General features: G+C 50.7%; 1 protein-coding gene across 14 annotated transcripts in view; it reads right to left on the reverse strand.

The window, feature by feature from the left end:
- Positions 1 to 370: 370 nt before the first annotated feature.
- GRIN1 (glutamate ionotropic receptor NMDA type subunit 1) overlaps positions 371 to 13,239 on the reverse strand; it is an 83,560-nt gene continuing 70,691 nt past the window's right edge. For 2 of the 14 annotated variants that reach the window (XR_007769980.1, XR_007769978.1), the window contains 6 exons: positions 12,834 to 12,943; positions 11,203 to 11,348; positions 8,940 to 9,005; positions 8,409 to 8,519; positions 6,847 to 7,068; positions 371 to 2,618 (listed from right to left, as the gene is read on the reverse strand). Coding sequence is in view for 8 of the 14 variants with exons in the window: in XM_050926314.1 (XP_050782271.1) it covers positions 2,550 to 2,618; positions 8,409 to 8,519; positions 8,940 to 9,005; positions 11,203 to 11,348; positions 12,834 to 12,943 (502 nt within the window). In the remaining 6 variants the exon portion in view is untranslated. Of the gene's footprint in view, positions 2,619 to 6,846; positions 7,069 to 8,408; positions 8,520 to 8,939; positions 9,006 to 9,637; positions 9,680 to 11,202; positions 11,349 to 12,833; positions 12,944 to 13,239 lie in introns of those variants that run through there. The other 12 variants (XR_007769982.1, XR_007769981.1, XM_050926317.1 and 9 more) reach the window with 9 other exon arrangements.

The raw sequence follows: 13,239 nt of genomic DNA on the forward strand, positions 1-13,239 counted from the left end.
GGCTGTGTGGGCGGAATTCAGGGTATCCTAGCTAGGATCCAAGCACCCTGAAAGCCCAGAAGGACTCGATGGAGGGGTCCTGACTGTGCCTGCAAGCTCTGCTGTAACCTGTGTTCCTGTTGTCCAATAAACCTTCTGTTTTACTGGCTGGCTAAAAGTCACTGTGGGTCCCAGGAAGAGGGGTGCAGGGCCGGACTCCCCCACACTCCGTGACAGCCACGTGTTGCTCTGCTCCACCCTTGCCTTTTGTTGTGTTATCTGTAAACTATCTGACAGTAACACCAGGGGAGGCTCAGAGTTGGTGGCAGCCACTGGGTTTGCTGGGTGGGTCTCCATTGAAAATGGCTACAAAAAGAAGGGAGGCACGAGGCAGTGGAATAAACCTCTTTATGGTCCAGTTTGGACTTTACCCAACTCTGGCAAAAGGGTGTTTTAAGTTACATGACACCGAAGTATACATAGCGTGGGCCAAATTCTCAGCTGGTGTAAACTGGCCTCGCCTGACTGGAATCAATAGTGCCACTGCAGTCAACGGAGGTACGCTGATTTATGCCAGCTGAGGATCTGGCCCACTGAGTCTGGAAATACTGTACAGTCCAATTCCTTCTGCAGTGGCCACCAGCCCTGGGGGTTAAAGTACTGGAGGGGAAGGTAGCTGCTGCTACGGCACGCCATGGCACAGACCGGCCAGCGCACCCAGGTGGGGCTGCGTCGGAGTGTCACACTGCAGACAGGTTTGCTTTTAAAAAATGTATCTACATTTCACATGCAAGAGTTAAATATACCAACAGCTTTGCACGCACACGACACACTGTGCACGGGGTAGCGCCTGCCTGCTGTGCGGTTGCTAGAGAATTGACTAGACAGTGCAGTGGGGTTACAGGCCGGCACTGCTGGCCACGTTCATTCCCCGCTGCCTGACAGGAGACAACGGCGCCTGGAGACGTATGATGCAGGATGAATCAGGCAGAGCATGGACAAGAACCTTGGGAATGGGCAAGTGTCCCTCCAAGTGCCCCCTCTTCTGCGGCTCATCCGGTGAATGTGTGGTGGTGACTCGGTCACCATGATGGGTGGGCCGTGCCTAGGCGCTGACTGTAGAGATGCCAGTGGTGCCAGGCTGACAGCGAGCTCTTGTGGCGTGTTCAGAGGAGGCCTGGTGGTGGCACTAGTGAACTCACTTTTCTGGTTCAATGGTGAGTGCAGGTCCGGTGGGTAAGGATCCTGCCAGTGTGTGTGTAGCACCATATTCATGCCCAGTGCACACTGCTCACAACAGCCCTCGTTAGTGGTGCTGGGAGGCCACACTGTGACACTAGAAGCATTTGAGGGCATTCAGCAGGAACGTCAGTCTAGCCCCTGTGAGGGGACGGGGCAGAACGCCTTTGGCCGTTTGCTATGAAATACACTGCTGCAGCGTGAGCTATGGAGATGCTGGGGCAGCGAGGTGGATGGCAAAGACAAGGGATGGACCAAACTATCCAGAGCAGTGATCTCAGTGCGCGCCAGTGCCTGGTACCAACGCTGCTTTGCCTTATTACTAAACATGGCGTTGCTGGGCTGGACATCCATCTGCAGCAGTGCTCAGCGTGGCCTGGCCCGTACAAATGTCTTGTGTGCAGACGGCCTCAAGGGGAGCTCAAAACACACTGACAGGACCTCACCAAGCAGCCAGCAATAGTTCTCCGAGCCACCTCTGTCACAGCAGCTGGAGGGGTGCCAGCAGTGGGGAGCTGAGGGAGGTGATGCCAGTGTTACTCATATAGCAAATGGCCATGTAGAAACAGATGGCTAATGTGGGCGCAGGGCAGGGGCTGGCTTGGTGCAGACAGGAGGGGAGGGTGAATAGGGAGCTTTGGACTTTATCATCATCTGGAAATGGAGAGAGCTGGAGAAAGGCCCTTCCCAACTGTAGCCAGAGGGAACATGTTTCATCAACGGACTGTGTGGCTGCACCTGCTCCCTGAAACGATGACACCAGAACAGAGGCAGACATGTGCCTTGTGTGCTGAGCTATGGACAGGAACCAACAGCTCCAGTGCTACCAGACCATGTCACAGTCCTCCTGTGGCATGTGAAGTATGTGGAAGAGGCTATGATAGTCCATACACGCGCTTAGGAACAAACAAGGTCTCAGCAAATTGTCCTCCACCCCCTGCAAAGGATGCAACATCCACTCCTTCCCTGCGTTTCCTGTCGCTGCTCTGTGAGATGGCCAGGTGCCGTGGGCCGTTCAGAGCCCTCTCCTCTTGCCTTAATTCCAGCTCATCTGCAGCCAGTGGCAATACTGAGTAAAACACAGCATGATGCGGAAGTGATCATCTCTGTACAGTGCAGCTCCAGAACGGTCCCTAGTTCTGTAGTGCAATCTGGGGCATTACATGTCAGAGGGACCAGGAAGGGCAGAAGAGAGACAATGAAGTCACTGCGTATTGATGGAGGATGCATCCCTCTTGACTCACCAGTATGGACCCATCAGTGTCCCTTTGAAAGGAAGTCCTGGGCTGGGCCGTCTTAAACTAGGGACTGATGGCTCCTGCTGGAGGACGTCACACCACAGTGCTGACTGAGGGGTCGGAGAGGTTGAGCTGCCCAGTGATGTCAGTGGGATGATACTGCTGCAAAAGACAAATACACAGACAAGGAGAGCAAGATGTTAGGCAGCCCTGGCACTTGCCCGCCTGGCGCAGCTCATTCAAATGTGTGTCCCTACAGAGTAGCACTCAGGGATGATGCAACGGCAGGAAAACTGTTGCAGTCTTAGTGTCAATTACAAATGCAATCAAAGCTTTTCCATAGGTTGCTGCAGACAGTTCCCAAGCATCCCTACAGCTGGCTTGGAGGAGAGTTCACTGGAGACAGTACAGTTTCTACAGAATATGGCAGCTTCTATAGCGCTCGGTGAACAATTCAGTCTCAGCTCCTGTGAGGAACTGAGATCAAGAAACCCCGTGATTAATTTGAGCCAGCCCATTAGGCCAGTTATCATTGGGCTGATTCATTTCACTTTCAGTTCAGGGCACGTGGCTTCCTTGTCCCAGTGTTTGCATTTGACTTTCCCCTCAAGTGGGTAAAGAAATGTGCCCCATGGTTTAGTTGTGATAAATTGTTATTAATGTGAAAATGCCAACGTATGACATGCAGTAAAGATGTGGCCTGGAATTTGGTTCCTGCTTTTCCTACAGATTGAGTTTGGCAAAAGCTCATTTGGAAACACCTCCCCCACCCCTCACAGGAGGCAGAAATTGGTTTGAACTTCTAGTAACCAAAACTACTCCCTCCCTAAGAGAAGGCTTTTAAAACTAAACAGACTTCCTTTCTGCTGATAGGCTGCCTGCCTGAGCACCATAACCCCGAGCACTGTGCCTTCCAAACCCATCACAATGAGCTCAGGGAGAGGGTGCAACATCACCCAGAAGGAACAGGAGGGGTTTACAGATCCCAGACATGGCCTGTCAGTCCCATCTCCTTGTCACGTTGGTAGAATAATACCCTCCTGCACAGCTAAGGCAGTGCCCATTGAAGCCAAAGGAAGGAGATTCCAAAGGGCGATGAATCAGGCCCCTAAAGAGGAACTTCCAACTTTCCTCCATTTGGGTCTTAATCTCTAGTTATAAACAAATCAATTCCCAGAGACAATCCTCTCCCTCCCCAGCCCTGCCCCTACTAACCACTTCCTTCTGGCCCTGCTGGAGCCCTGCTTTCGGAGCACAGAAACCCAGTGCAGGGTTTATATACTGAACAGTCAGGACAGAAATTGATAATGCTCTGATCACCCCTCTGGCCAGCAGGGTCAGCTGCATCCCATGCTCTGTGTGTGAGGAATATGGACTCTCAGGTGTTGTTCAGGGCAGTCTGGGACCTCAGGTGGGCTCTGTAATGATTGGTTACCCACCAAAGTGGTTTTCAGTGGATTGCATGGCTCTCAGTGAGATCTTCAGGGATTGTCTGGCATTTATTTGTGTCTTGTGCCATGTTTTTCATGAGTGTGTCCATCTCATTCTGTATCTACTGTTATTTTGCTGTTTTGTACTGTTTCTACAGGAATTATGTGCATCTCAGGTTTGTCTATAGGCGTTATGGACTCTCAAATGCCATCTAAGGACTAGAGCAGACACAGTGTGAACTGAATCTGCATGGATTATGTGTGGCTCGGTCTGTCTTTGTGGAAAGCCTGCTGGTGTCTTGGGGGACTTTGTGCTCTGTCACTGGGTATTACATGCATCACAAGCAGTGTCTGTAAGGGACACTCCATAGTTACAGCTCAAGTGAGTTTTACACTTAAAGCCACAATCCCGTCTCTTGGTTCTACGGAAACATACACTATTGCGTGAAAGATTCCAGCAATTGTTCTTTGAATACTAAATGAATGTTCTGGACCCATCAAGTAATTCCAGTAATAAGTTTATGAGTTAAAATTAATGTTAAAACTGGGCCTTCAAGAAAGGGCCTTCAATTGTCCCAAACCCACAACCACTGTCTAGTCACACGAACCCCAGCCGAGAGGTGAAGCCAGGGTATATCTGGTGCAATTGGTAGTTTTTAGAAGCACTTTTAAGGACTATTCCCCATTATTTTTTGTAAATGAAAGTTTCTCCTCTAACAGAGGCTGAAGAGTAATGGCCTCCTTCACAGAAACTCAGCACAACTGTTCTCTCAAAATGGCTGCCGTTTCCTATCACTCTCAATGGGACTTAGGCTGCCCATAGCAACGATGTCGCCCAATTCCATTCATCGGTACTGCACAGGGCTCTTCGCTGCCTTCTGACTGTACTTCTCTGGAAGCAATTTGGCTTCGTTTCCACTGAAGAAATATGGGAGGCACTGGCCATCTTCGTGAAGGGCTTTAAACCCATTGAGAGTAAGAGATGACGCCATTTTGAAAGAGGGACTGTCTACACCCCACCCTCCTTAACCTCCACACCCCTCTGGCTCCTGGAGGTGAGCGCGGCCCAACACCTGCAGCAGCTCTCAATAGCCGCTCTTCCCTAGGAGGTGGACAAGTGGCCAAGGCATCCAGCCAATAAGAGGGGTTTTTCCCCTGAGAAAGAGCTGAAAATGATGTGAGGGCTGGCGCTTCTCCACTCATTGGCTGAGGCTGGCTCCAGCAGCACTTAAAATTGTGTTGCTCCAAAGAGTTGGCAATAGTGCACATGTATGGATGTGAGTGTGCACGTGTGTCCACACGCATGCAAGGAATGTCTGGGGTTCAGAAGGCATTTGGTGGAGCCTGCCCAGGGGAATGTGCAGGGCAGGAAGAGGAGGAAACGGCAAGGCATGCTCTGGCTGATTTGCATTGCACTGCCAACACAAAGCAGCTGTAAGCCCATTGTAACTGGCCAGGGCCAGACTGGCATAAAGCAGCCAGCGTACTGGTGAATTTGGCCATAAATGTCACAATACAAGACAATGATTTCAGATTGAAACGATGTATCTGTCAATCATGGCAACGGTTGTGTGGTTTCTTGGTAAGTGTTCATAGATGAGATTTTAAACAATTTTAAAATCAAAGAAATGTCCAGATAAAACCTGTGTTCAGCTGGAGTTCATGTTGGGAGCACGTATCAGTAATTTAGAGTAATGCGGCTGTAATTATCCCCAAACCAAGCACTACAACGCCAAGAACATCAGCGCTCAAGCTGACCGTAGAAGAAACTCAAACGTGTTAAGGAATGGAAATGGAGCTGAGGTGTCCAAACAACCTGATGTCTGCCTTGTAGTGACAAAAAACAGACAACAAGTGAACGTCTTTACAACCCAGTTTAATCTAATCTGGGATCCCGGGCCAAGAGCTGTGTGGAAACTATCCTCGCTTCTGGTTCCAGGGAACACGGCAGCGGGACAGACTGGGCCTGGAGAGAAGTGCCCAGCTCTCAGTCATGGCAGCTGCTGCCCTAGGCAGAGCCACCGCATAATCCCGAGCTGGCAGAGCCTCTGCCCACCCCCACACAACCAGCGGCAGGGAGTCTTGACTGCTTCTGTCTCCTGGCGTTAACACGGCACAAGAAGATCCCTGTGAACTAGGCCAGTGTTGGGGTGCACCTTCCCGTGCCAGCTTGTGCGAGGGCCACAGGCTGTGCTCGGTGGGGCAGGTGTGGTGGGGAGCGAGGCCAGTGACCTGGCCAGGAGCATGAAAGGCTGGCTGGAGGGTGAGACCCTTCACGCTGCTGCTCCAGGCGGTGCCGGTGCCCTGCTGCTGGGCTGGGCACCCGCTGGAGGCATCATGCTGAGACGTACTGGAGAGCAGCGAAGGGTGGCGGGAATAGGGCACTGCTATAGAGAGTAACTGGGGAGGGGTACGGCCCCCAGCCTCATTATGGTGTCACACCTTTCCTTCCCTGAGGCGGGAGCCCTGGGGGTCTGGGTGCCTGGAGGTGCTGTCACGTGCGCAGCACCCACTTGTGTGTGGGAGTGTCGAATAGTCCAGGCCCCAGGCAGCCCTGACATGCACACGGAGCCCCTCTCACCCCACAGCGGAGCACTTACCCCAGCTGGCCTGCCTCTGACCCAGCTCCTGGCTCTCCACTCTTCAGTCTGCTATTTCAGTCCAGACTTACCCCTCTCCCCTGCCCAGGGCACTCCAGCCCCGCTCTGGATTAGTGGTTAACTTTGGAACAAGGGGCCTCATTTCCTCCTTGGTTTCCTTGGTGTCGGGGGTTGGCATTAGTCACCAATGCCACACACAAAACCCACGAAGGAACCTTTCAGCTCTGTAGCCCAGCCCAGATCCCCAGAGTCTCCCCTCCTCCTTCCTCACCCTCTGCTCCCCCCTCCATGCTCCGTGCTTCCAGGTGGAGAGACATTTAGCGGGAGTGACATCATGGGGCCCCCAGCAGGCAATCTCACCTCACACCCTCCTGCCTGCTCATCGGTACTGGGTTTCGGGGATGTGATGTGATGTGATGGGGGGGGTCATTAGTGCAGGCTGAGAGCTTCTCCACCTGGAGAGTGCAGCACGGGTAACACTAGCGCTGTGGTTCCTTCCAGTCTGCTGTCTCTGATCCCTTCCTCAAGGTGCCGGGGGGCTTCCCCTGCGTTCTCTGAACCAGTTGGCATGTGCTGCATATCCTGAGATGACAGCCAAGGTAAAGGATCCCATTCGGTGAGATGGCAGCAGCAGTGGCTTCTAGGGAAGGGGTAGCCCAACCCGGCCCAGCTGACGGCTTGGCTGGTCAGCAGCTCGCTACTGCACATTAGGCCTGATCCAAACCGTGCGCTACATCACTTGGGAGCAAGCCTCTACTTTAGCATAAAATGGAGACACCCCCATTTTGCATACAGAGCCATGGCCCAGAGAGACTACATGTCCCATCATGCACTGGGAACAAGCTGGACCGTCACATGCTAGTTCCTGAAGGTCCCTCTAGTCTCTGTGGGCTGCACCTCTGCGTTAAAGATTAAGTGAATTGCAGAGCATAGTGGGCTGCATTTTGCCACGCGTTTCATTAATGGCGCTCCGTTCCCAGCCATGCATCATGTCTAACAGCCTCCATGTGACCCTGCCCTGAGCAAATCTGCAATGGGCAGAAATCTGCAGATCAGGGCAGGTCAGAGGTGGTTTCAGCAGCCTGTTAACTGTGATGCCTGGCCCAAAATGGATCTCCCATGTCCAACCGCTACAACAGATTAGCCAAACTGCAGAGAGTGGCATACAACAAAAGGCACCATGCAAAGGGCACAGATGGGGTATTGGCTTTTAGTTCAACAGCCCAACCTGATTGAGTTGTGTCTGAACTGCTAACTGGAGAGGACACAGTATTTCCGTTTGACATTACTGGGCTTTAGAGGCAGCAAGCAGTTGTACTCAAGCAGTGAAATACACTATTTGAATCAGGTTGGGTTTTTAAAAACTCCTCTCTCAACCATCGGTGTCTCTCTTCTAGAGCTGAATTGATGCTGCTCATAACCAGAGACAGCTGTTACTTGTGCACGTAGCAGTAAGTCCTGTGCTTTCAGTCACAAACAAAAACCACATGTAGAGAATGTGACACGCATGGCTCTCGGTGAGGTGAGACAGTGCCTAAATTAAACCGGGGTGATCATTTCAGGCATACAATGACAAACAGTTACAGGAACACTCAGGAACAGGAAAAAAATAGTCATTGTTTTCCAATGGCAAGCACCAGTACAGTGAGTAAACTCAAAACTCATCCAGTCAAAAACAAAACAAAAAACTCGGTAGCATCTCCAAACTCATCACAGGACTACAGACCAGCTCCTGCCTGCTCTCCAGGAGTCCCCGAACCCTTTCAGGTACATGGGAAGACTGACTCACTGACCGACTGTTGACGAACATGAGGCTATGCATGTACACTGGCAGCTTCAGGATGGGTGTGTGGTAGTCGATGGGATGGCAGAAAAGAGAGAGAGAGAAAGAGAGAGGGCAGAATTGTTCTTCTTCCTCTTACCGTATCTTTGGAGGACCTACGTCTCTTGAAGCTGGAGGCCAGGGTGGAGGTGATGGACCTAAAAGTGGCTTTCTTTTTAGGGTCAGGTTCTGCTCTACCACTTTTTCTATCCTAAAATGAATATGTATAAGTGATTAGATCTCTAGTGTGTTGTTTGAATCTCTAAATCTAGTTGAATACTGCCCCATGTTATGTCCTTCATTTAGGCAAGACGGCTACTGGAGATGTTCTGCTGGTGTCACTCCCAACTCCTCCACGAGGGGCCATCATGGCCCTAACTTGAATAAGGAATTACAAGGGGGCTATGACTAGCTGGACTGGCCTAGGATCTGGAGAAATGCAAACCCCTTTGGGGGAGTAGCCCTGTACTTTTCTGTGTCCATTTAAAGGTCTGTATGGCTGGCCTCAATTCCCAGAGGAGCCAGTTAAAATTTGGTGGCTAAATGACCTTTGGTTCCTAACAGACATGACTCCTGCCCCTTGCTTCCAGAACTAGTCTAGCTAGACCGAGAGGTGAGATGCTGCACCTACCACTAAAAAAAAATGCTCTGGGCCTTTTCTGAAGCTGAATCCTAGCGCCACAAGAGAGAGAGAGGACTGCATTGAAAGAGAAGTCATTGTATGAATATTCTGTAAAAAATGTATTCAAAAATTTAAATGATGCATTTGAGCAAAGCTGAACGTTTTCCAAAGGAAAAGGAAAAAAAAAGGAAAAGAAAGGAAAGAAGCGAAGCGTTAGTGCTATGACATCATCAGGGGTTGGAATGAACTCAAAGAGAAACAGAACTCAAAACTATAGCCATGGGTGTTAGACAGTCGGACCTGGTTAACACAGGCTGGGAGCACCAGCCGCCGGGGGCAGAGGGTGTTGTTAGTGGTGGGGACCAGATACCACGACGGCAGAACAATTCCTCCCCGGTGGCTTTAGTGCCAATGAACATGACTTTTTCGGATGGGGAAGGAGTAACCAGGTCTGGCTCTACCACCGCCTGGGGGTAACCAAAATGTATCCCGCTGGTGCGTAGTGCATGCTCGGGGGATACATTTCCTCCTCCTTTTCAGTACTCTCTTTTGCGGACATGCATAAACGGAAAAGAAAGCAAGATGGATGGAATGAAATGTCTTTTTCTTCCATGGCATCTCAGGAAATAGCCATGGCAAAACTGTGATCCCATAACCCATTATTTTTGTTTGGTTGGTTTAACAAATAAATCTTTCCACTTGCCTACCTTCTAGTAATGTACCAGATACTAGTGGTCTGACGTTTCCTCCTGTGGAAAAGTCTTACATTGTCAAACTGATCTTTATCATGAGACTCTGTTTATACCCACAGGGTGACATGCGTAGCTCACAGTCCCACAGATTCTGCCCAGTGACCCAGTGCAGTATTTTCTAGAAGGTTGGCAAGTGAAAAATGGCAGTGTGACTCTAGTGCTCTGTCTCAGCAGACTTAACTATTTCAGTGCTGCTGCTTTTTGGAAGCAAAGAAAACCAGAAATGGCTTGTGCAATACTGTATTAGTGAACTGAGCCCAAAGAGCTCTCAGTTAGTCTAATAAAGTAAAGAGCAGCCAGTCCTCAGTCTTTCCCCTTTGCTGCTTTCAGGGAGGTCATTTACACCTGAGCAGCCCTCTCCCATGTCATAGTCAATGCTGCTATCACATGGCCATTTCATTTCACTTGTTTATAGCAACACTGCTTTGAAGGTTCCCAATCACTGTTTCTCCCTCTTTCATTCACCTTTTACTTGGACAGTGGTTTCCTTTAGTCAGATAAAGGGTCTTTTCCTCTTTGAATGCTGGTTTGCTTCCCCAAACACGAGAAACAGCCCAGGCAGTTCAGAGAGAAACTCCAGATGTCCTAAACTGGGGCCAGGGACATAGCAAGGGTTAATCCCATAGCAGCTGGGAAAGAGAGAAAGTATTGCCAGGTCAGCTGGACTGGGCTCAGTTATGTTGCTATGATAAGGTGTCAGGCACACCAGATTCCCTCCAGATCCTGCCTCACTTGAGGGGCAAGGAGAAACAATCCCTTTGTAGACAAGAGAATCCATAGCAAGCAATGGCCCTTTGGAATGAGCCCTGCGGAATCTGTGTGCTAACAGGAACTGGCATTATTAGCCCCCAGCATGAATCGTGGGCATCAAGGGATGCCCATGTCTCCAAATCTGTGGAATCCAATTGACAAGAGCACACACCACCTCTTTTTGGAATCGGTCCCAGTTATGAAGGTTGCAACTGCACTTACACAGGGGGTTGCTTTGGCTGTGTTTCATTAATGGTCACGCAAGCCTTTCCCCACACAGACAGCAGCAGAACAGGGCGCTCATCGACAGCAGCTTAATGCTGTGATCATCTGCTGTCAAGCACAGGCAGATACTGGTCCATCAATGCAATGGCGTTTTAAAGGAGCTGTGCTGGCACTGATTGCTCAAATAGAATGAGACCCGGCTCTTGCACGTAGTCTCCAGCCGAGCAATGTGCCAGACCACCCCTGGGAGCACAGTTGAGAATGAAGCGATTTTTGCCAGGTGTCCTGGTTAGATTTGTGCACCACTCACCTCCTGGGAGAGATTGCATCAGACAGTGTGTTAGTGCCAAGGGGAATTCCCATTGAGAAGGCAGGGAATCCAGGCCTTGGTCTCTAGCAGCACAGTCACCCCCCATAGTTAGTAGGGACCCAGGGGAAGGGACGGTGGGGCCCCTGGGCTATCCCATAGCTCTGTAGTCACTGATTTGGTGAAGTAATGGAAAACGCACCTGTTGGAGATTTGCTCTAAAAACGGTTTGTCCTACCTGCAGGTTTTTCCGCCACACATTAACGGCCGCAAACGCCAGCTGCATCTGCTTCCTCCGCGCATCTTTATGCCTTTTGTAAGCTATTTCTATGAATATTAAAAATATCCCGGCAACAATACCTCCAGCCACCAGCATAAATACACCTGAAATAAGCAGGAAAGTTACACAGAGGACAATGGAAACAGCATCACAATACTTCATTTCCCTTGTAGAATTACAATAACCCTTTGCACGGCAGTAGCTTCCTGCAGCCAGGGATTCAGCCCCCAGACATGCCCAAGGGTGGAGCACAGCAGAAGGTGAAGACTGCAGAGCCTTTCCATGAGGATTCGTTTGCATTTTTTACTGTAGTTGCTTCAGCTATGTTGACACACTTTTTCCACTCACTTCCTGGGAATATCCTCGCAGGGACTTTACCAGGAGGGATGTTCATGGAAAGAGGGAATTTGAAGGGAACACTGCAGAGTATTAATGAAAAGCTAATTCTGAGTTTGGATTATTATTATTGGTTGTATCCTTGTAGCACCCAGAGGCTGCAATCGGGGACAAGGGCTGTACAAACAACTGACAGAGACATCAGCCACCCCAGAGAGTTCACAGGGATACACCGGGAGCCTGATTTAGGCAGTCAGGGACAGACACATACCAGGTGACTCTGTGTCCACTCGCTGGTGTGAGTGTGTGTAGTGAGGTTGCATATGGTGTCCCTTGCCTGTGGTGACCACTTTGGTGGCCAAAACTATGGGCCGGGAGTAGGGGAAATCAAGTGTAGAGAGACGGGACAGTAGAGGTGTGGATCATACTGAGTCTCAAGTGGGGGCAGGAGAAGGGAGGAAGGAGATGGAAGAGACTGGTCCCTCTCTGGGCAGTCCTCACACTTGCTCTGGGAACACTGACCAGTGATGCATACAGGCAGCACAGCTTGGACCCCAAACTCCCCCAAAAAGCACTGGGGAAGGAGCCATTGATGCAGCATTACTGTTGGGACTTCCTGGGTGACTCCCTGTAGGGTGAGGATGTCCGCGAAAACTGCCATCTGTTTGCAGACAATTTGCAAACAGGAAACATGGCAAAACTACTTGAAGAAATTCTTCCTTACCAATTACGGCCACCCACCCCCGGTAGGTATCATTCTCCCCATTTTCCAGAGGGAGAAACTGAGGTGAAGCAACTTGTCCAAAGTCACACAGTGAGTCTGGGGCCCTGCTCTAGCCACTAGGCATGCTGCCTTCCTTACGTTCTTGGCTGACGATGCTCGGCTTGTTTTCTCCTGCCCCGGTTCCCTTGAGGCTCTGGCTGGGATGCTGGGCTCTGCCTTGGGGACTGGCTATGATTTCACTGTGGCTTGGCTGGAGGAGTGGGAGGTGAGTCGTTCTCAGAGAGGGTGACATTTAAAATCACAGGCATGCTAATGGGGCCTCAAAGGAGAAGACTGGAGGTGCAGGGGCCTTCAGAGCCATTTCTGATCCCCCAGTGGGAACAGGACACTGCTCAACATAGCAAACTCCCAGACCACAGGGACGTGCAGCCCCAGAAATGCAGTTTAGACCTCAGGAGAGCTTGGAGGGCTACAGTGAAGGAAAGCAGGTTAGTGAGCCAACGGGAAGAAAGAGGTTTGCAGAACAAACCTGCCATATTTTCAAAGGTGAGTGTTGCTGGGGCATTGCTACGGGAATCACACTCCTGATACCTCACCCAAGTCTTGTCCAAGTCCTCCATGAAGCCGTTTTCATGGGATCTGAAAGCACAAGGAGACAATACAGAGCGTTCACTGGAGACCACCGCCCGGCTAAGTGGGAGCTCACACTGACACTATGGGAGCAGGGGAACTCAGAAACACCAGCCCGTCTCATTCATACCTTCCCACATCACCCCCACTCTCTGCACTTCAGCTTCGCTGCCCCTTATGCTAGAGGCTAGAAGGAGCTGCTCTGCGTTTGCTCTTGGCAGGCTGTGCTAGAAGGAGAGTGATGTGTGTGTAAATGGGCAGAGGAGCACATGATGGCTCCAGGCAGAGCACTGTGTGTGCATTGC

Source organism: Gopherus flavomarginatus, chromosome 17, assembly GCF_025201925.1.
Source record: "Gopherus flavomarginatus isolate rGopFla2 chromosome 17, rGopFla2.mat.asm, whole genome shotgun sequence".
NCBI lineage: Eukaryota > Metazoa > Chordata > Testudines > Testudinidae > Gopherus > Gopherus flavomarginatus.